The sequence below is a fragment of the Struthio camelus genome, chromosome 10 (assembly GCF_040807025.1).
Source record: "Struthio camelus isolate bStrCam1 chromosome 10, bStrCam1.hap1, whole genome shotgun sequence".
Classification (NCBI taxonomy): Eukaryota; Metazoa; Chordata; class Aves; order Struthioniformes; family Struthionidae; genus Struthio; species Struthio camelus.
In genome coordinates this window covers 16,675,073-16,698,015 of record NC_090951.1, presented here as the reverse complement: position 1 = coordinate 16,698,015, position 22,943 = coordinate 16,675,073, and the positions used below count along the sequence as shown (strand labels likewise).

Below are 22,943 nucleotides of genomic sequence, written 5' to 3'. Positions count from 1 at the left end.
TGAAAACTTGCATTGCCTTTATTGTATTATGATGGGCAGCATTATTAAACACGTGCGTGCCAAAGAGTTAGGAGTGCATTTTTATGAAGAAGTGCACTTCACTTTGAGGTCTGTCCTTACTGCACACTAATTTCCTGGTGTATATAAATTTTAATTTAGATCAGTTTTGATTTGAGCCTGGTTATACGAACTGAGGATGGAAGTAACTCCCATTCAGATGCACCTGAAGAATCTGAAGCGGACGATAATATCCCGTTTTTACATGGATATTCCGTTGCGCGGCTGTTAAATGCCTTGAGTAAATGGATGGAGAGTTTCCCGCAAATGATAGTGGGAGAAGTTTGGATAGTTACATGCAAACACACTATTTAGTTGGAGTGCCGCAGAGATCTACAAAGCAAATTGCTGTTTGACGTTAGGAGAGCCCCGAGGGGTTGATATTGTGAAAAAGTGGCAGTAACCGTTGTCTCCGGCACGCAGCATTTTGGGATCTGGAAGCTCCCTTTTTGCGCCCAGAGCAGAAGCAAGGCGCTCCCCGACAGCACACGTGTGGTCCTTCTAGGACCACGCGTTTTCCCTTGAGCGTGGTCTTGCCTTCTGGGTCTGGCCGGATGGGCACGTGCCGATGCCCGGCTGGGCACGGCGTGCGGGGGCCTCCGCCGCAGCCGGGCTCGCCGGGCGGCCCTGGGCCCAGCCCGGGTAAAACCCGCGTCGTGGCATGCCCGTTGCCTTTTTGGGGCCGGTACGCCGAGGGTCTCCCGTGGTCTCCTGCGGGGGCTGCAGCAGAGGTCTGGGAGTAAACCTCCGCAAAGGGCTTGGAGGAGCTTCCCTACGTTGAAACTGGGATTTCTGTTTGCACCCCACAAGTATGTGCTGCATAAGACGACGGAGACGGATAATCTGGGAGCATCCTGAAGTCGGATACTGTTTCAGCAGTTCAGCGTTTGGCACGCTCCGGTCTGCGCTGCTCTCCCCCGTTCGCTGCCGCCTTTGAAATTCTCTTACCAAGGCTTTTGTGGCAGGGAGGTGTTTACATCTCATGTTCGTAACCGTAAACCAGCTGCCAAACGCAGAAGAGCCGATGCGCGTTATGTGCTGTTAACGCTATCAGGCGCAATCCCGCTGCTACTTGCACGCAAACAAGTAATAGCAACTCAGTTATTGGTCCACTTTTCAGTGTATAAATGCGTTTGTCGCATAACATAGTAACATCTAAATCATTTTAGTAAAAGTACTAGAAAGGCTGAAATACTACTTGCAGATAGAATTAAATTTTACTGTCTGGTGTTATTTTTATGGTTTCCTTATCTGAATTTTTTATGCTTTTAGAGAAATGCAATGCTTAATCACTTTTGCCAGGTTTCTCTCTCTCTCCTTTTTATTTTTGTGTGTGTGTGTGTTATTTTGCCTTCCTAAAGTCTGAAGAATTAGCCCGCAGGCTAAAAGTTGCTATAAAATATTCATTAAATCTTTTCTTGTTTTTGTTACAGACACAGATATCTTTTTAATGTGGCAGGTCAGTTTTGAGGCTACTATTTTTGTTACTATGTGTAAATCATTAGCAAGGATTTGTAGTGTGATCAGTGAAAGGTTAATAGAGGCCCATAATTTTCAGATATATCTTTTTGATGAGCTACTCAGAAATTTCCTTAAAAAAGGGGTGTAAATTGTTCCACGCTGAAAACTGGAGACTGTGTCCAATTTGTGCATAAACTGAAATTGTCTTTGTAATAGACTCTTAGGAAGGTGTGGGGTTGCTGTCGAGGTAGTGATTTAAGCATGAACTGACCCTTGATGAGGGAGTTGGAGTTGCAGTTTAATGCGTTTCTGCAGTTTTTCTTTGCCTTCAGTGCCTTCAGATTCCACACAAATAATTCCTTCATAACAAGTGCCTTTTCAGAAGATGCTGCTGCTGACAGTTAATATAAAATTATTGCCCCTGAATGCATTTTTGTAATTACTTCCCAGAGAACTGTCTTTGTGTTAGAAGACATTTCACACTTTAGTAACATAAGCGTTTGGGGAGAACATGAGTAATAATTACAGGCAGTCTTTCAGTGAAAATAAACCTAAAAATTATAAAAAAAGCTAACGTTAAAGTTGGTTAGAGACAGTGAGGAATTTATTTAGCATGTTATGCGTGTCTGTATATTTTCCGAGTTTAATAACCCTTCAGTAACTAAACTTAAAAAAAGCAATAAAGAACAGAGAAACTGCTTTCTAATTTTTAAGCAATAATGAAACTAAAAACTGATTAAAAGTGACATGTTACTAGAGACAGAATAAAGAAACTTAATCTGAATGCTCCTATAGGAGATTTCTGCTATAATGGAAAATGAAATGACTCACAGTTTGATCAATAAAAAAATTAGCAGCATTTAATAAGAGGGTTCTCCAGCATGTTGACTAAAGGATATTATCAAAGTCTTGAAATCCAAGAAAATCAGGACTGTAGGTTGAGTTCGTACAAGTGAGTGCGTGAGATATAAAAGTTATTGACCGAGCGAGGTCAGTGGGCTTTGGTGAGACCGTATATGTAAATCAATAATAATAGTGAAAAGACCATGGAGCTGGGATTGTCCGTAGCAATAGCTGTATGCTCTGGTGGTTGTTGCGAGCGTGCTGACCGGGAGCTTGTATTCACACGGGCACAGCGGGTGAAGTCTTGGTTGCGTTGGAGGAAATGGGGTAATTACACCAAGAGGTTTACCGTCAAAATATCACCCGTAAAGCATATGCCGCAGTAAAGTGAGGTGCAACGAGCTGGTCAGTCCTCTGCTCTGCCCCGCGTGCTTGGTTAGCTCTTTCTGTGCTTTTCAACTCAGGGTAGAGGCTTCAGATTTTTCTGAAATGTTGCTGATTGGCGAGAAATGCATCGTATTAGTGAGGTAAGATCAACGTTTTCCCTGTGAAATATTAGTATAATTAAGTTACAACACGGCTAGGGAGAGGAGGCGGCTGGCGAGCGTGCGAGCTGGTAGTTCGGGAGCGTGCAGCAGCGCGTGCTCCCCGGCAGCGCTGGCCCCTCGATGGCTCGAAGCTTGTGCCCTGCTTCTCGTAAAGCGCACGCTTTTCAAGCGGCTGTACAGCGAGGTGCAGCACCCGATGCAATACTTTAACTAAGTTAAAGAAAAATAAGGATCACTGTGCGAACACTTACAAATTAAAGCGACTGAGCGCGCGCGCGCTGTGGTGTCGTACAGCTGTGTTGCGATAAAATGCAGAGGCCGGGGGCTGCTAGGGAGCGCGCGTCTCCTACTGTTAGCACGCGTGGCGCCCAGCCGTGGGCTCAGCGCCCTACCCGGTGGGCTGCTGCTCAGGGCGCTGGGCGGCGTGCAGCCCTGCTCTGGCTCTGGGCCGGGCGGCTGCGCGAGGCCCCGCCGGCGGCCGGAGCCCGAGCAGGGCGCGCGGACGTAACAGCGTGCAATTTTCCTGGTCCGAGGGGTAGCCTGATCCCACTGTTCTTCATTACAGCGCTGCAGCGAGATCAATTTTATTAAGTTGTGAGTCTTAGGAGGCCAACGCCATTAACGACGTGCTGGATCAAATAATTTTCCCGGCGCTGCGCTTGCTTTTGCGGGTGGCTGTGGGGCGGGCGGCTGTGGGGCGGGTGGCGGCGGCGGGGCGGGCGGCGGCGGGGCGGGCGGCTGCGGGGCTGCCCCTCGCCCGCTGGCGTTGCGCGCGCCCCGCAGACCTCTGTTTGGCGGTTTGTTCTGTGCGCCCAGGCGCAGGGCTGACGGGGGTCTCCCTGCCCTGCTCTCGGGAGCCGCCGGGGCGCGTGCGTACGCAGGCGTGGGAGCCCGTGCCTTGGCGCTGTCCCCCGAGCTCCCCTTTGGGTAGCACCTTGCCAGGCGAAGGGCTGGCGCTCATTAACAGCGGTAACGTTTCGGGCAATTAGAGGAACGTATTCTTGACTGTCGGCCAGACGCTTTAGGAGATAGGGTCAAATATTCTTCTCTTTTAAAGCTCTGCCGGCCTTTCCCTGTGTTACAGGGAAAACAAACAGGCAAGAAAACCGCCAGCCTCCAGGTGGAGCGGGGCGCGCGTGCAGGGCCGCCCTACCCCGCGAGCCGCCCCGCCGCAGCGGGATTTTTAAAGAATTTATTAATTTTTTTTTTTAAACAGTCTTGGTAGAAACGACTTTGCGCTGGTGGCAAGCGCGCGGCGGGACGGCGAGGCGGCGCGGGCCGAAGGAGGGCAGCGCGCAGGTGGGGCCAGGGCGCGCGCCAGCCCCCCAGCTCGCTGCGGCCGGGAGACGGCTCATCCGAAAGCGGTGCTGCGTTTGCTACATAATGCAGGCGAGGTTCATCGCTGTGTTACGTGACACACAGTGATGTCGAGTAGCGGCGGTTCTGAAAGGTTGCCTAGCGGATCAGATTTCCCGTTCAGCAGGGAATTGAAAAATGTTTCTGGAATTTGGCTTTGCAGTCAGGAATCTATTTTCTTATCTCACATTGTACAATTTATTTTTCCTAAAGCAGTGTGCTAAATTATTTGTTTTTGTTGGACTCGGTCAAACAGATTTATCCCTGGTGTAGCCACGAAGGTTTGGAGTCATACCAAGGACGAATTTGTCACAGTGTACTCGCCGCTCAGCTGACCTTTAGGTTAACTGTCAAAAGACAAAATTTCTGCCCTATAAGCCCCTTAAACCTTCCGTAAGTTGCCTGAATACTTTCTTCTTCTGGTGGCAGCAGAAGCAGGTTAGAAGTGCTTTCCCCATGTTTTCCGTTAGCAGGCAGCATGGAAGCAGGTGGCAGTTCTTTAAATTAGATTTATGTACTTGGACTATTTTTATAGGTTTCTGTCTTATAAAACTGGAGGGTTGACATTCTGATTTATTAACTATCAACTCTACAGGACATGCGGGCTTTAAAAAGATTGAATGAGCTGTAATGTTTGTGATTCAAGTCTGGGATGAGAGATTGTAAAAAGGTGTGCCAAGTAAATATGACAGAATGGAAGTGATAATTTGAATATGTGCATTAAATTATGTGTTAAGTTAAGCAAAGCTAGCATAGCTTTAAATATAACTTATTATTTGGCAAGCTGGTAGTATAAAGAGAACCAGAATTATGCTCTCTTTCATTACAATACGTTTTGATTAAAGGAAGAGGCTATAAAGCATGAGGTTCAGAGAACCGCGTCGTATTGAATAAACATAGTACAGATGATGACTTACAATACAGAGAGCTTAGTGAGTGAAACTTTTTATAACCAAGTCCTTAAATTAATGAATAATACTCTCTCTCTGTATAAGTGGCGTATCTGATGTATTAAGAGGCCCATTATATCTCACCCTTCATGGAAATTTCTAGTAGGAAGGTATGTATAATTTAACAGCAAAAGAACCTGAAAATGTGTAGATCAGTTAATCGCTAAGAGAGGTGTTGGCGATGCACCACAAGCAGCCATTGACTTTTGGTATTTCCATTGCAATGTGAAGGGTATGTCACGTTAGGAGCACTCCTTGGAAAACTGCGGAGCCTCATACACCAGCTGATTTATGTTACCATGCTCTGGGCAGAAGACGTCTAAAACGTGCGCTTGCGGCAGGCAGCGGTGACAGAGCCCTGTAACGCCCTATATTGCCCCCATGTAGCAAAGCCGATTCTCCAGCTAGCGCGGTCTTGCGATGGGGTATTCCTGGAGCTGTTGGAGAACTGAATCTTGAGGTGCAGCAATGTATGAAAACTTGCAGTTTGTTTGGCAGAGACATTGATGTTATCCCATGCTTGGCTCACAGACCAGGATAAAAAACCGTCTGAGAAATCTGAAGGTCAGCTCCAGCGACGCCAGCCTCGTGACCGGGTGACTGCGCTCGAGGTTGACTTGCCAAGCGAATTGACTTGCATTAGTTTACGGGCCCTCTCACACAGTGGCATATACTTGTTCTCTGGGGATCTTGAACTACGTTTCTGGGATGGGTTTTTTTTTTGGGGGGGGGGGGGGGGATTTTTTTTTTTTACTTCTTGACGTTACTAATATTGGGATTTGGTGGCGAGGACCAATAGGAATTAGAATTTGGCACGTGCCTTTTCTCTGCGAGCTGTAATTAATCTTGCCAGTCTTTCAGGCTTGGAGACTCTGATTTAAGCGATGAAACACTGACAAGTTTATGTGAGAGAGAGCTGGAGGTTGCTGCTCCACACCCACTGAAGAAGCTCATAAAAAGCACGTTTGCAGGATTCACACCAAGCAGTCGCGCGTACAGTTGAGAATTGTTGCACCGCATGATATAAAAACCGCATTAATATAATAAAAGGCATCGGGAATAATGTGAGAGCAGCTGTAATTAAATGTGTCTTAATAAGTGCAACATCTTTCTTAAATCGCTTATTTCTTCAGACCTGTAAAACTTAGAGCGTGCTCTTCCCGTTGGCAGGTGGCCTGGGAGGAGAGCTGGAGCACGATGCGAAGGACAGCCGGGCCCTGGAAGAGAGGAACAGCGTGACCAGTCAGGAAGAGAGAAACGAGGAAGATGAAGACATGGAGGATGAGTCAATTTACACCTGCGATAACTGTCAGCAGGACTTCGATTCACTGGCAGACCTGACTGAACACAGGGCACACAACTGTCCTGGAGGTAATGTTAAACTAGCTTTGCAATTCTGACAGGTGGTTAGCTGGGTAATTGGACATAGCAACAGCTTGAGGCCTCAAGTGAGATTAAAGAATTAATAATGTAATTTTACAGTTAATGTAATTTTATTGTGGTGCCTTGGGTAGCCTTTGTTCACTCCTTTAATAAAATTAAAATAAAAGCAACAGCTTTCCAATTGGAATCTGTCAGTAATTATGTTAGGCAAAAATGTTGTGGGCTTTTTCAGCATTAAAAGTTTCAGATAGGATATTTTTCCTCTCTCTCCAAACGCAGGAAGAATTTTTTTAAAAAGAGTTAAATGGCGTAAGTGTGCAAAACTCCCATAAAGAAAGGCCTCTGAACCCCCTAAATGAACATGACACTTCCGAGATTAAAATTCTAAGCGTTGAGTTTTGTAATCCCACCCTAAAAATGTGCTGTTCCCCATAGGTTATTGTGGCATTTTCTTCTGAAATTTATGGAAGCGAGGCTGGCATCAGCCTACCCAGATCTTGATTTTACTTTTTGTGAAGTAAGAAAAAGCTCAGAGCGCTGGTGTGAACAATTGCAGCATCCCTTGCTTTTACACGGCTCTTTTCACCCGGGCAGGGATAGCAGCAGGTATTCTGTGGAGCGTGCTAAGCCGATTTATGGGCATAGTACAAAGACTTGCCGATTTTATCAAAGATTAAATAAAATCTTAGGAGGGTGAGCACAGAATACGTTCACATGTATTTAAATCGGAGACTCTCGTCGTTCACCTCCCAGGAACTGAATACTTTGCCATCGCTTTTTCCTCCACACTCTTCAGAAGAGATTTTTGGCCAGTTTCTCTTGCGGCTGGTAGGTGGAGAATTGCAGAGGGGTAGTTTCTCCGCGGAAGCAGCAGGATCCCAGACCCTCCGTCTTCTTTCCCCTGAGTGCATGTTCCCTCCCTGGCCGCATACTTTGGTCATTAGTCCGTGTTTCCTTCTCTTCTCTTCTTGTTGGGCATCAGTAAAATTTATGCTCAGCCAAGAACAAACACAGGAAGCTTGACAGGGCCGCTGGGATTCCCCCCGCTTGTCGGGTGTCCGGATTCATCCGGCCTTCCGCTCCCAGCTCATGGCCGGGGAGGTGGGTCGGGCCTCCGGCCCGCCGGAGAGGGAAGCCCGCGTCGCCCGAACCGGGGCGAGACGCGCAGCCAGGGGAAGCGGTGCGGGCTGCAGACGAGCCGGGGCTCGCGGCGCTGCCTCCCAGCGAGGAGCGCGCGTAAGGCTGCCGCTGTTGTCCACGAGCGCTATGAAAAGGAACACGCGTTTTCCTGAGGCATACATATATTAAGGTGTAGCAATCTAGAGATTTTAGTCATATCAATTCAGTCAGTGTTTTCGCACCTCAGTTTTTATTTATCCTCAATATACTAAGTAAGTTATGTTTTTGTGGGACCAACCTATCAGAAGAATTTAATATTCCCATGGCTAATTTTTGATTGCAGGTAGGATAATTTCATCTTCTTTTACTGTCTCCGTATGTGGTGCTGATTCACAAAGACATTTTGTCATAAAAAGGAGCCATATAGCCCTCTGCATGGACATGGAATAGATGCCGATTACCTCCATGTGGAGACAACCTTGTTCGAGAGTAAGAGTGCCTGTTTTCTATTTAGTTTGATCTGAAGTGTTCTGAAGTGATTTAATGTAAATACGAGGATGGCACTCATATACTGTGGAATGAGAATGTTTCCATGGAGAAAATCCGGACTGTCTCTAGATGTTACATATCTTAACTGTGAGACAAACCTTTAAAGTGCAGACCCACCTATTCCTTTTGTAATGATAAGAATTTTTGTTCAAAGCATGGGAAATACACGTGTTGTTCAGTTCAGCGGAAAAGGCTTGCACCACCGAGGTGAAAACCTGGGGCAGCGTCAGGAAGCGTGGTAGGTTTAAAGCTGCTCTCCCGCAGAAGAAGCTATTTGACTGCGTCCTTAGTTGCCCTGCACTCCTTTTATTTGTAGTGCCTGCCTGACACACACGAGGTTGTAATGCAGAGCCTGACCTCTTGGCAAGCTAGATTGTCATGTCTTAATCTGAAGCAGAGTTTTCAGTCATGTTGACATGGCTCCACATCCATACAGGTAATACTTGTAGTGATAATATTACCAGGTTGATAATTCAACGTAACTAATGACTTCCAGCGGGACAGCGAAGTTAGGAAGGTATCGTAGCTCAGGAGCGTTGCAGGGTTGTAGGAGATTACTCCAAAGAATAGGATAAACCACCTATTTCCCTGGAATCCCTTAGAAATTCATTACGGTGCGCTGAAGTTATCATACAGTTTGAACGCAGCTTCTTTGACATGTAAGGAAGTAACAAACAGCCGTTTCCCCCCTTGCTTTTTCATGTATTTCAGACTTGTTTCTTTGAGGACAGAACACAGCTGAAACGTAGGCATCTCTTGTAGCATAAGTGCACACTCCTCCTTTTGATGTCAGTGGAGTACAGATGTTCTCTCGCTGACAGAATTAGGTGCCTTTTATACCTTTACTCGTGGCTGGTGCCTGTGATTGCAGGCTGTAGGTTTCCAGGGTCTACAGAGATCTGAGCAGGGTCCAAACGGGGGCAGCCTGTGCTGCAGGAACATCCCACTTCCTTACTGCCGCGTGTCACCCTGCTCTCCCCGCTCTCCCCCACAAGCGACCTCCCCTGCAGCAGCCTGGGAAATAGTGCCTTAAACAGCTAGAGAGCATCTCTGAAAATACTCTGAGAATAAATAAAAATACTTAGTCTATACATTTTAGGTGTGTTCAGTTTTAAAAATTAATTTACAGCTCACTCATAGCCCTACGTCCCCTTAACTAGAGAAAACTAAGTAATTGCCATCAGCATCACGTGCAGTCCTTCTTATACGTTTTTTTGCACGTTGCTGTTATAGCGTAGGTGCTATTACATTATAGCATAAGGCAATGTTATAGCATTATTGACAGGAGTAAAGAGTCACAGCTGGATTTACAAATTATTGTGTCCTTTACCCAGCACTAGACACTGCACACATCAAGCAGCTGTTCTGCAATGTGTTACTGTCTGCTGCCTGATACAGAGTTGTTTCTTGTCTGAGGAAAAGTGTCTAAAGAGCCCTGAGATTTGCCATTTTGTTTATGTGTTTTAATCCACCGGCATTAGTCTGCTTTTTAGCCTCAGTTTTTCGTTGCGTTATTTTTGCCTCCTCCACCCATAGCGCCCCTTTCCTCCCACTGGGTCGGAATATCCCCGTGCAAACTTTTTTCCTCAGTTGCTCAACTGAATGTAAAGTAACTTAAAGCGAATTAGCGCATCAATGAACTGGAGAGAAGTAGGTGACGCCGGGGTCTCTGAGCATTTCATGAGGTCCTCTTCTGTTGTTGATAACTTTACAGGTTGTCTGTTTCAAACAGCAGCAGAGCTATATATGGATATTGCCAGCTTGGAAGCAGCTGATTTTTCTAAACTACTGTACGGTAGGAACTAGTTTATAATTAAAGTCTTGCAGTTGCTCCTTTTAAATGCCCTGTAACTTGTACACTAGGCTTACATTTGAAATGAGGTATTGTAACTGTTTCATGCTAGTGTATAATTTCGTATTTTCTTGTATTTCACCTGCTACAAAAATTGTAATTGCCTTGCAACTGTATATGCAGGATGCTTACCCAGAAAACCACATACAGCAGCCTGTCAACAAGCGACTACGTCTCATTAATGCTTTTGTCATGTAGTACTTTGTGCTTCACACTGACAAAGATAGATGACTTACCTGTATTTCCAAAATTAGCCCTCCCCCAAATTATAATCTTTTGTTGGACCTGATTGGCAAGTCAGAGATTTCCTTCTTTTTTGCTGCTGCTGCTGTTGCCTTTTTTAAGTTAATGAATTACTGATCATCCTCCACAAAAGAAATTGAAATACAGTTGTGAAAAAGCAGTGTGGAAACTTAATTATACACCTAGTTTATACAGCTGTGGCTCTAATGACCTACTGGCCCTAATTACTGTGTTGTGGCTCGGTCTGCGTGCTCTTGTCCTTGCCAGAAGCCTGTTCCTTGCTCCTAACCTGCCTAGTGTTTCAATCTAAAAAAAATAACAAATTTCCTTTTCTGTTCTTTTCTACATTGTTGTGCTGAAATGCAGTTTTCCTTCCTTCCAGAGGTTGTAGCCGTGTTTTAAAATTGGCCTCAGAAAAGCTCAGCGATCCGGCAGACTGTAAAAACGTGGCCTTTCCCTGGCGCTGCCGGCTCTCGCGGCGCAGAGCTGCGGACGGGGCTGGGGCGGTGGGTCCGCCGGGGGTCGGCGCCGATGGCCACGAGGGCTGGGGCGGCCCCCGCGCCCCTGCCAGCCCGGCGCCCTCCGCCTGTCCCTCCGGTCGGTGATACCGAAAAAGCAGCGGGGCAGCGGCCGGCGGCTCCCCGCCTCTGCATGCGGAGCCGAAAGCAAACAGGAACCCGCTTACACATTTAGCGTCACGCAGGGCACGTGCCCAGCTCGGACGACGCCGTGGTTGGGCCGCGCTCGCCGGGAAGCGCGTTTCCCGAGGTGCGGCGAGCGGGGGGCGCGGGGCGGCCGGCGCGGGGCTGTGCCCCCCTCTTCAGGTGTCGCAGTGCACCTTTAGTGAGCTGCGTAGGTTGGTAAGGGCTGTGCCGAGCCTTACGCCTCCGAACGGCGGCGGCGCTTTCCGGCGGAGCGCAGGGCGCCCCTGCGCTGGCGGGTGGGTGCCGGCCGGCGCGGGGCCGGGGGAGGCGCAGGGCGACCCGCAGCCGTTGCCTCTTCCGCTGCTTCTGCCGCTTCGATTCTACAGCCGTGCCAGCGCCTGCCAGGGGCCCGTGGCGGCGGGACGCTCCAATTAAAAGGGCAGTTGTCCGTCGTCAGCAGCCGGCTCTGGCCGCGCGTGGAGGCCCCGCGGAGGCCGGCTCGCCCGGGGCGGGAGAGCTCCCGCGGGTGCAGAGCTGCCGCGCGCGGGGCCCCTGCCAGCCCGGCTTCGCGGCGGCGGTGGCGGGGGCCCGCAGAGCCGGGCGGCCGCTGGCAGATAAGCGCGTGCCAGGGCGCCCGCCTCCTGCCCGGCGCGCGGCTGCCGGCACCTTTGTGCGGCGCTCCCCGGGGACCGCGCCGGGGCCGGCGAACCAGGCGCTGCGCGTGCAGATAGGAGCCTTGCCAGCGCGTCTGCAGGCAGCTTGGTTGCTCTAACCGAGCCCCCCTCGGAGGGGAGGCGGTGGGCTGCGTCTGCCCCTTGCGCAGCCGTCACGCAGCTGACAGTCATCGCTGATGGCCCGGCCGTGCGCTTTGAGGCGGCATAAAAACTTCTTTGCGACGGTGATGGCTTTCCTCAACTGGCATATGTTTTTCCCCGTCATTTTTAATGCCCGGTGAGGGGCTGAGGAGGGTATGTTGGCTTGGTTGTATCAGCAAGGGACTGTCTCGTTCTTGCTACTTTAATTGAGTTTTTAATCTATTTTTACCTGGTTCAAAAAGTAGTCTGCAAAGGAAGTGCAGGGGTGCATGAAAATGGACAGAAATGAAAGTGGGTGCATCTTTTAAACAAGGCTTCTTAAAGACAGCACACATCCATCTGGAGTTTTTTAATGAAAAAAGCCAGAGCCAGTTTCTGAAAAGCCAGTTTCTCCTCCTGATATGTTGCTTCACTGGAAATCAGGAGATGAACAAAGACCAAAGCACCCGGAGCGCTGAGAAGACAGCGCTACCTGCACAGTGCTGGGGTGAGAGCTGCTGCGTGCTGGGATGCGCCTTCCTCGTTATCCAGGGCACATCTAGGTTCCCTCCAAACCACTGCTAATAAAAATGCGTGAAGCTCGTTTCAGAAATTTATTGAGGGCGGCCTGGAAATCAGATGTTCGTTACAGGGTGGCCTTTTAATAATGCCTTAGTTTGATGGCGGGTGCATTGGAGTTGTCCTGTCTCAAGCGGACGAGAGCATGGATTATTTGTAGCTAGGTGTGCTTCCACAGCTGAAGAGTGTGCGTGCCCTGCCAGCCGCTGAAGGGACAAGTTTTGTCCATATTGGTAGCTATGTCTTGGTTTCAGGTTGCAAATGCGAGCAATGAACAAAAGGTGCACTGAATGTTTGCCCTGTTTTTCTGGTGTCTTCCCCTAGGCCTTAGCAGACCATCAGGTAGGTAGTCTTTATCCGCATATGTAAGAACGACCTTACTGAGCCAGCCTGATGGTCCGTGTCCTGCCTTTTCCCCAGAATACTCTCTCAGCCGTCAGCAAACTGTTGTCCAGAAGCTTCCTGCTGCCTTTTATGTAAGTTCTTCAGAGACTCCTCTTCCACGAATTAGTTTTTTGAGGTTTCTCTTTGTAGCCAGGTATGCTTTTAGCATTTCACAGGGGGGAACTCCGCAGTTCTTTTATGCACTGGGGAAAGTATCTGCTGTTTGTTTTGGCTTTGTCACCTCCTGTTTTCATCTCATAGCCTCTAGCTCTTCCAGTGGAAGCGGCAGTGATAGCTGTTCCTGTCCCACCGTCTCCAGCCAGCCGTGGCTGAGCAGGCTCCTTTTACCGCCCCCTCCGCTGCCTCCTTTTTCAAGCTGAAGACTCCTTGTCGTCTTAGTTATTCCTGTGCGGAAGCTCTTCCGTAACTCTGGTCGGCCGCGTCCTCCCTGACACCTCCTGCCCTTCTGCTACCCCTTTGCCGAGACAGGGGACCAGGAAGGAGATCTACCTGCTACCCAGCTCCATCTCGGACAGAAAGAGGCAGTACCTCTGAGGGGCATGAAGGTGCATATACGTGGCAGGGGGGTCTCCCCATTTACCATCCTCTTGTTTCCTCCATCTTGCAGCCAAGTAAGAGGCTGAGGCGCATGGTGAAGCATGGCCAGTAGGGCACTGAGTAGGTAAAATATCTCCTTCATCACTGGCGCTAGACGTGCAGTAGACATTTGCACGTTCATCCTGATCCTTGAGCAGGGGGAGATGGATAACGTTTGTTGTGGTCTGAGAGACCTGGGAGACAGAAAGGTGATCTCTGGCCTCATAGTGGGAAAAACAATTAAGGCTTCAATGTTTATTTAAAGAAAGAAAAAAAGGCAACCAGCAGTGTATTTCAAGCACACATCGCAGAACATAATTTTGTTGCTGGAAGTAGTGGGATAAAAAAAGTCTTTCTGATGTTGATTTCTTTGAATTTAAAGAATGTAAATTTTTTATAAAGATCCTTTAAAAATCCTTTAAAATGTGTGCGTACACACATTGTTAAGAATTTCTACTTTTTTTTTTTTTTAAACACGCTCTAGGAAAAAATCCTGCAGAAGTTCTGTAGCGCCTATCTGAACGCTTTTGTTGTAGCCTCATTAAACTTGGCTTGTCTGCAGATCCAGCTGGCATGTTATTAGCTGTGCTCCAGGCTTGGGGAGCCAGGAGGCAGCCTCCACCCCCCGGCGCCGGCTGGCTGTAGGGAAACCTGCCAGCACGGGTTGGTCTTCTGCAGCCGGCCGGCTGTGGGAGCGCTCGCCCCAGCATCCCGCGATGTCCTCTGGGTCCGGGAGCCCAGGAGGGGGCCTGCCGCGGGGGCTGCCCTGAGGGACGGTGCCTGGCGTCCTCCTGGCCGGCGGAGGGAGGAGGTTGCGCGCGGGATGGATTCGCAGAGGTACGTGGCGCCCCGAGACACCCCGAGTTGGGTGCCTGGATTCCCTTTAGGTGTCTCGCTCCTTTCTCCAGCATGAGAAAATTAGCTATCATCTGCCAAATAGTTTCTCAGTTCGGCGTGAACTAGTTATTGGGCTGAACTAGTCAAATAAATGGAATAAGGGAGTTATTTTCCCTAGGCCTGCTGGAGAGGCTGTTGCTCTCAAAGCTGGGTTAGCACGCTGGAAGACCTTAGCTGCTTAGACCTCCGCCAAAGATTTTGGACTTTCTTCAAAACTTTGGCGACAGGTACGCACCTCCTGAATGCTATTTCATTTAAATAGTTTTAATAGTTGTAGCAAAGTGAGTTTTAAAAAATAGATTTCCATATTTAATTCAAAATTGTTGAAAATATATTCAGTAGAAATTTAAGTTAAATTTGTAAATAAAGTACAGCTAATGTTAATTAAACTTCTTGTGTATTGCAACAAGCTTTTTGTTGCCTCTGCCAATGCAAAATTAATCTGGAATCTCCAAGGCGCCTGGTCTGTTCACGTTAAATACTTCCTATGGCATTTGAGCACTTCCTAGTCTTGAAAACATTTAGACTAGCGACTACTTTCTGAGATAAGCAAGTACTATTCTGATTTTCATCATCATAGAATTAAGCTGAAGTTACTTTAATTTGACATAACTTTGACTGTTACCGAAAGGGGTGTTCCTTCCCTCCTCCTCCCATGCCGACGCAAGGTTTGTGTTGTCTTTGGGAACCAACACTGCTGAAAATCAGGAGGATGAATTTCTAGTGTGCTGGGTTCCCAGACCTGGCACCCCATGGAGCCGCCCAAGCCTTGGGGTCAGCATGGCGGGGACGCGAGGTCGGGGCTCGGGGTGGGGGGCAGGACCACCCCCCTGAGCAGCTGTAACCGTGGACTCGCTGACTTGCCTGGTAACATGTATGAAATCGCTGGTGGAGCCAAGCTCCTGAATCCTGGTGGGTTTTGGTGGTGGCAAGACCTATAGCTGCTGGGGTGAACTTCCTCTGGAAGGCACCAGTACTTCAGCGCGTGGGAGCATGTCTTCTCTAGGTGTCCTTGAAAATCTTTTCGAGCAAATGGCAAACAAGTTTTTGGCTCCTCCTTATGTTGCTGCTCCTTTATGGTCAGCCTTGTGGAGGAGGGCATGAGGAAAGGCTGAAGAGGCCCATTGCTCTTCTCTTCTCCAGGGAATCTGTTACATTAAATATTTGAATGGCTTTTTTGAACATGATTCCCAGTCTCTTCCTCTACAGTGAACTCGGTTCGCTTGCACAGACTTTGTAGTTAATGATATCTCCTAAAATAAATGAGACTTGATATAACTTGTATTAAATGGTCATTTTAGAAACCTGCATCTACTAATTATTCATTAGAGAATATGGAAAGACAGATAGAAGAAGAATAAAATTCCCTGTATGACTTTGCAGAAATATAAATATATACGCCTGCATTCCTCCCCTCCTTGCGAAGACGAATGCAGGTGATTTACTGGGCTCTGGGAGGAATCCAATCAAATGTGAATTGCCTTGATCAATCTGCATCAATAAACCAAAGCAACCAAGCTAAAAACTAAGCCAAAAATCAAAATAACTGCGTAATGTTGCTGTGGCATATGAACGCCAGTTGAAATTATTTACAACCTGCCTTTATGAGCCTTTTTTAAACAGTCAGGACGATACCCTGATTGCTGTCTGCCTCGTCCTCGTGTGTGAGGTGGCCTTTGCGAGTGGTCCTGGTTGTGCCCTCGGTGCCCGGTCTGCGTCAGCCGCGCTGCGGGCTCCCTCCGCCAGCGCCTCTTCCTTGCTTTACTCCTCTTCTGGTCTTTCATCAGTTCACATCTTGCTTAGCGTAGCTTCCTCCCGCGTGTTACTTAAATATTCTCAGTTTCTTGGCCCTCGCCATGTAGCTGATTCGGTTCCCTGAAAGAGAAATCAAGCTGCTCCACGGGCTGTTTTGGGGGCGGCCAGCGAAGAGCTAAAGACACCCTCTGTCCACGCTCTTGTTCAGCGGCAGCGCCCCGACTACTCCTTGCTCTGGGGCAGAGGAGTTACCGTCTTCAGGGGACGGCCGCAACCGTGTCGTATGCCCCACGCAAATAAAACAAACTGAAAACCAAAATTCAAAACAAAACAAAACAGTCAGTCAGTCAGATTTTCTTCTCTCACAGCTGAAACGGGCGGGTGTTGCTGGCGTTTCGTGGCGGCCGGTTTAAGCTGCAGCCCCGCGAGCGGCAGGCGGGAGGGACGGCGCTCGTCTCGTATAACGGCGCACACGTACGGAGCTGCGCCGTCACGACAGGTTAATCGGCCGGGGTTCAAAGAGCAGACCAGCTGAAGCCGGCTGCATGGGAGCTAGCGTTACTTTAGGGGAGCATCCGTCTTAATTAGAAGAGAAACGAGGAGAGCCGCCCTCGGGGCCCGGCGGGGAGGACTGAGTTTGCAAGTCCTGCTGCAGCTGGGAGAAGGGCGGCTGGAGTTCGCCGGCCGCGCGTGTCTGCACGGGCGAGCGAGAGGCGCGGGTCGGCCCGCCGGCGGGCGTGCGGGCAGGAAACCCAAGTGGGGAAGCTGCCCCTCTCGCGCCAGCGAGGTCTCCCGCCCCGCGGCCCCCTCTCGCCGTCGGCGCAAACCTCGGCGGTTTAAAGGAGCCTCTGCGCGAACGTGGGCGACGGGGGGGACTCGGAGAGGAGCAGCGCGGTGTCTGGGCCGCGCTGGGTTTTGCTCTGAGGAAGAGGATAGCCGCAAATGTTTTACATCAGTGTATCCTGCGTAATTGTGGGGGTATGGCGCCCAGGCAAAACGTCAGGAAAAAATAAGTTTCTCTGTTAAAGCGGACATGGTGGTGGGGGGGGGGGTGAGGGAGAAAAGGGCTTAACTTTTGTCCTGAGGGTGATAAAACAGCACCACAGAGCTGAAAATCAATCTGACCTTCAGCCACGTGATGCTGTTGTCTCAGTCTGTCTTTCATTTCCTTTGGTTGAGTGAAGGCTGTGGCATTCAGTAGGGAGAAAAGCCAGAGGGAGGTGGGGAGAATCCTGTTTGCTCTGGAAAGGCTTCGGCGCTTGCATAAGTTTACTCCGTAAAGAGAGTCGCTGGAAAACTTTGGATTATTTCATGAAATTAAAAAAAAAAAGAAAGCCCTCCTGCTCTTAATAGCCGGGAATCACATTAAGGTAAAGATGACATGAGCCATAACAAAAATAGTGTTTGGGATGTAAAACATTCTGTTTTAATTAAACGTAGAGTTAGTCAGCGACGGTATTTTGAAACGAAGGCTTCATGCAGTAACAGGAAACCTGCGCATTCATTTAAAAACAAAAATTTGTACCCAAAGGGTAGAAAAGAGGCCAATTATTTTTTCCAGGGATATTTTAACGTTCTGTGTGGCGGAGAATGCTCTGTCCAAACAAAGAGAATGTACCCAGGTGCGTATATATTTACGTACACATCAACAGACCGACAGTTAGAGCTTGTGTTTAAGCAGTTTTAGCCATTTGCAAAATACATGTACAATTTCAACTGGCAAAATACTCATTTTGCGCAACATCCTGCAGGATGGGTAAACACTTTCACACCTCATTTTCCCAAAGATAGAGAACGAACTAAATGAATGTGCAACTTTCCATGCAGAACTTAATTTTACTGAAGAACACCAACCAAGGGATGACTAGGTGCATAAGCACATTGTGATATTTTTAGTACATCTTGCAAGCGATTAAAAGCGCAATTCATAGCTGTTTGTCCAATCCCCTCTTTATTCCATCCCCATTGAATTTAAGCGCAACCCAGAGCCGAAAGACGCCAGATATTTCTTTTGGAAAACAATCAGTTTTCCATGCGGATCTTACAAAACTAAGGCTACTGTAAATTCTGCCTGTCCTTCCTATACTGCAGTTTTCCTGATTTATCTCATCATATACAGATAATGTCCTATTGTGTCATAGCCCTAAACTATTGTGTTGCTTTACATCTTTATATTTTATAAACCATAGCTACTGTAGCGTGGAGAGTTGGGGATATCTGCTGTCGTCTTTCTTCAGTAAATGTTGCTTGTTTTAGGAAGGACCCTAAGAAATGTCAACTTCTTGTTAAAAAGATAAAGGCAGAGATTGGATTTAGCTGTAGAGATTAATCCCTGCTTCGTAAAGGTTGAGAATTAAACAATTTGTTCATTAATCTGTTTGGGATGATAGAGATTAATTTGTGGCTACAGTTTTTTATTTAAAGTGTGGTTTGTCTGATGCGCGAAGGATCACGGACACAGTCCTTTGCTATGATTTTACACATTGCTGGAAAGAAAAAACAGGAAATTTAAAAGATGTTGGGACCTTTCCTGGCGCGCTTTGCTACTGCTGTCTCCATGTGATATGCCAAAACGCTATTTGCATAAGTGCAGAATTTAATAAGTTATCATTCTGATTAACGCCATTAACTGCTTAACTACTGTAGAAATTGGCTTCCAAACTTGCTTCATGGTAGCTATTGCTCTCAACGTCATCCCATTTGCTGTCTCGCTGGGGATAATGGTATGCAAGGGAAAGCAAGAAGGTCAAGGATCTTTTTGTTTAGTCTCTTTGCACATTAAAAGTTCTTTTATGTGTTTGTATTGCATGTGGTTTCCAGTCTGCTGGCTACAATGCTTTCAAAATCCGTTGATGATGAGTTTACGAAGCTAAATATATCTTGTGGGCTGTGACTACCAAGCTATCGCTTTGTGTAGCAATTGGGGCCAATATTTAACAAGTGCTTCTCAGGAGGAGGAATTTTGAAATCGTCTTACAAAAGGGTCACGAGAGATGCTGATACGAAAGATGACAGAAGATGCGTCTGTCTTCACCTTGGCGAACGGTGATGGTGTGTGGAGCTAGGCTGGGCTGGGGTTTTTATAGGTGGGTTTTTTTGTTTTTTTGTTTTTTTTGTGCAAAGAGGGTTGTGGTATTGCTGTGAATGAGACAGCTGCCGCCAACCTGAAGGGGGTCGAGAAGAGCGGTGTCCAGTCCGGATACGCCTGTGCCTGGCCCCAGCGAGGGGCAGGCGTCCCCGCGAGCGCCCGCGCCGGGCCGTGGCCTGGCGTTTGCTCCCCAGCCAGGAGAGCGGCCTTTTAACAAAGACAGCTTCAGCTGCCGTAAAGCATGAACGATAGCTTTAATAGGTTTTGCTTGGGTATGAAGTAGCAGTGGGTACGTTTTGATATGGAAAGTAGCAGCCATAAAAGTGTGAGTGAACTGTACGAATAGTTTGTGTTTTAGATTATTGTTGCAGGCTGTGTGCAAACTCAGGCCCGTGTCGCCACCTTCCTTCCAAGGGTAAGCGCAAGATAGTCGTTTTCTTTTAAAATGAAAGCAGAGATTTTTTAAAAAAAAACAGTTCATGTTCTGACTGCATGCGTGCCTTCACACCGGTCAGAAGACTCCCGTGTGCTTATTCCCAAGGGCTGCCTGACATCTGGGAAACTCTACCTCAGCCCAGGCCGAGCCCTTCCTCGGTGTCTTTGATATGTGCATTCAGATGGAGTCACGCTATCGCACATCATCCTCGGCATTATTCCGTTCTGCTCCAATATATCCCTGCTTTTATAGCTTTCAGCTCAAATCCCGCTCACCGGCTGTTTCAGCGGTGTTGCAGTTATCTGTAAGCTGTCTTGCTTTTCACTGGGGTGCTGGTAAACTCAAAAACATCTGCAGGCAGGGTCATTCCAGCTTGTTAGTCTTCAGAGGATATTTACACAGTTTCATAAGGCTTGGACCCATACCCACACCCATCCTAGATGCAGTGTCTACAGATTTATCCCCGAGAGCCTCTTGCAGCTTTGTTTGTATTACTATCTCGAGCTATCCCACTGCAGCAATCCCCAGGAGACAGAAGTGGTCAAGAGTACTTAGAAACATCTGTTAAAAATTCAGACAAACACTGCACTGTCACTAGAAGCAGAAAGGATAGGGCAAATGAAATACATCATGTGGTGCTACAGGAAAAGGGGACGTTTTCTTTGTTCTGTCTCTTTTCCTTAAAAATCAATAGTTTGGTTAGTGGATAAGGAAAATGCCCCTGCAGAGTACACTTGGGATGTAGAGACCTGCTTCTTACCAATGTCACAAGCTCATCTGAGAGTCAAGTCTTGCCATCTTATGGGAGCCCTATTTCCAGAGCACTTGCATTTGATTCAGCACATGCTTTTTGCTTGTTGCAAGAAACCCTACATTAATTGTGTAAAAAGCCCCCTTTTAATAGCAGCCAATTGTTTTTTGTACACAGCTAGTTGGCTTCTCTAGTCAAAGCAAGGCGCCTTACAGGACTCTGCAAGGCGTGGACCCAGAGCGGAGACGGGGGGAGATAAAGGGACTTCGCAGTGACTTTACTTTTGCTTGCCATACTTGGAAGAAGTGTTAACAACAAATCTAATAATGGCTTCAGTGATGAGGTCCTAACTGGCTGTACACTATTTTGCGTGTGGCTACGTATTGAGAAGAATTGGCCTTTGTCCCTGGTGATGCATGAGGAAGTTGCAGGGAATGTGAGCGCAGAAAACAAGTTGTGTTTGAGACCTGACTTCCTATGAAGTTGTGTTTCTCCGTTGTAGTAACCTCGCTCACCCACCCTCCTTCCCCACACAGTGCTCTCCTCTCCCTTTCACATCTGCTGTCTACAAGCAGGGCAAGAAGCAGCATGTGCTGTGACCTGTTACATGCCACGAGTTGTGCTGGTTGCCTAATGACAGCAGGGGTGGATAACTGCCGAGTTCGTTCTTAGCCTTTCTTGCAGTAGAGATGTGAATTTGGGTCTCTCTGTCCTACCCAATCAAAGGTAGATCCTCCCATCTTGTAGAAACTCAGTTTCTACAAGAGAAACTCAGTATCTCTCTAAGCCCTCTATTCTTAGTCCAGTGCAATTCAAAAATTAATAGGAAGGGACAAATAGACATATGACAGGCAATATGATCACATAAACCTTGTTTTCTTAGGATGCCAGGCTGAAAAAAAAAAAAGAACACAAAGCTCCTGAGAATAAATGAGTCACTTCAGATTGAGACGTGGTGGACAATGTTGGCTCCGTTATCACCCTGCAGGAAGGGAGGGGATAGGGTAGAGAAGTTGTTATTAGGAGGTAACGCTTCCTCTGCCACTCATGCCCGGTAGTGGACTCTGTATTGCCCTGGTCCCTCTTCCTTTTAGGAGCCTTTTGAGGAAAAGTCTCCGATGACAGGGACGTATCTCAGGCCTTTTCATCTGTGAGCTGCCAGGTGAAAGAATGAGGCTAGAGAACAAAAGATGTTCAGATATCACAGACAAGCTCTTGTAGAGTATGCCACATCAGCTGTCTCTGATAAGGTCTGCTACATTTTCTGTTGACGGTGTTCCTCCCCTGAGGATCCCCCACACCTGGGGAAGCCTGCCATAACCTGCACTGATATTTTCCTCCCTGCCTTTCGCTTCTGCATACAGATGGAGCTGGGATAGCGCACGCTGTCCTTGCCCTTCTTCTGTTCTGCTCCTTGGCACTCCCAGCTCTCCTGGCTCCCAGCTTCAATCCCGCCTTTCTCTCATCCGCTTTCAGGAGGGGCTTTGCAATTATTTATGAGCTATCTTGTCCCGTTCTCAGACATTTTCAGTGTAGTCTGTGGAAGAGGAAAGCTAAGCATATGTTCTCTGGTATTACAGGGGACAGGAAACTTGAAATAAATGTTACTGCTCTGTGTTAGCAGGATATACTTGTTTTTTTCAGAGGCAGGGAATGCTGCCTTTTAATCAGTGGTCTTCTGGGTGGAAAAAGTCCACGTGGCCTGTAGCAGCCGCCTCTTGCCTTTGATGTGTTTGGAGGCCCTGGAAAGGGAGGCAGCCAGCGTGCACGTGCTCGTCCGGGGGAGGCAGGCTCTCCGTCTTGCTTATCCTGGATTCCCCCTCCGTGTCTTACAGTGGGTTGTCTTTCTCCTTCCTCGTATCACACCTGTGATTTGCTTCCTTCTCCTTCCGCATGTCATGGTCTGGGGCTAGAGAAACTCCGAAATACATCACGGCAGGAGGCAAAACTTTTAACGATTTGGGCATCATAGCTCCTCTAGGGGCACCTTGAGATTCTCTGAATGAAATAAACATCTATCCAAGCGGAAGAGCAGCGTTTTCTCATTTTGCTGCTGCTAAATAGGTGAGAGGAGTGACTAACTGCTCCTCTGGAAATAGCAAAGTGGACTGGCTTGTCCGCTGCCCAGCACTACAAGTTGGATGATGCGCTTACCCATTCACCCCATCCTCTACCACATCGACTTGCCTACATGCATTGCATATGTGTGAAAGAGTTATAGGCCTCCTGGTGACCTCTTCTTCCAAAGATAACTCAAAATACAGAGTCTCTTCTAAGGAGAGATGTATTCCCTCTCCACCATTAAGCATACAGAAATCAAATTTCTTTTGCTTTTGACCAGCCTCAGATAAAAATTGATGGTTGCAGCTGAATCCCACTTTGCATTTTTCATTAGAACTGTTCAAAGCAAAGTACAGGGTGGAGAATCTGAAGTGAGCCAAAACTAACCTCCCTGTTCCTTCCAGTGAAGTTGTAGTGCCAAATTTCACACAGCCGTGTTCTCCAGCACCTCCTTTGAACACGAGTGTGGTTCTGGAGGCCGTTCTGAGGCGCTCGCTTGAAACGCTCTCTGTGAGCTGGTGGAGCATTTTCTGGCCCTTAAGCTTCTGTATCTGGTGGCTGTTTGTTCTATACAGGGCAATGAGTCATGGTTTGCC

The 22,943-nt window shown here is 47.9% G+C and overlaps 1 protein-coding gene across 1 annotated transcript in view; it reads left to right on the top strand.

The window, feature by feature from the left end:
* Nucleotides 1-22,943, top strand: part of ZNF423 (zinc finger protein 423) — a 221,110-nt gene that overhangs the window by 56,932 nt on the left and 141,235 nt on the right. The window contains exons 4-5 of the mRNA XM_068955862.1: nt 6,386-6,586; nt 9,981-10,061. Coding sequence (XP_068811963.1) covers nt 6,386-6,586; nt 9,981-10,061 — 282 coding nt within the window. The remainder of the gene's footprint in view (nt 1-6,385; nt 6,587-9,980; nt 10,062-22,943) is intronic.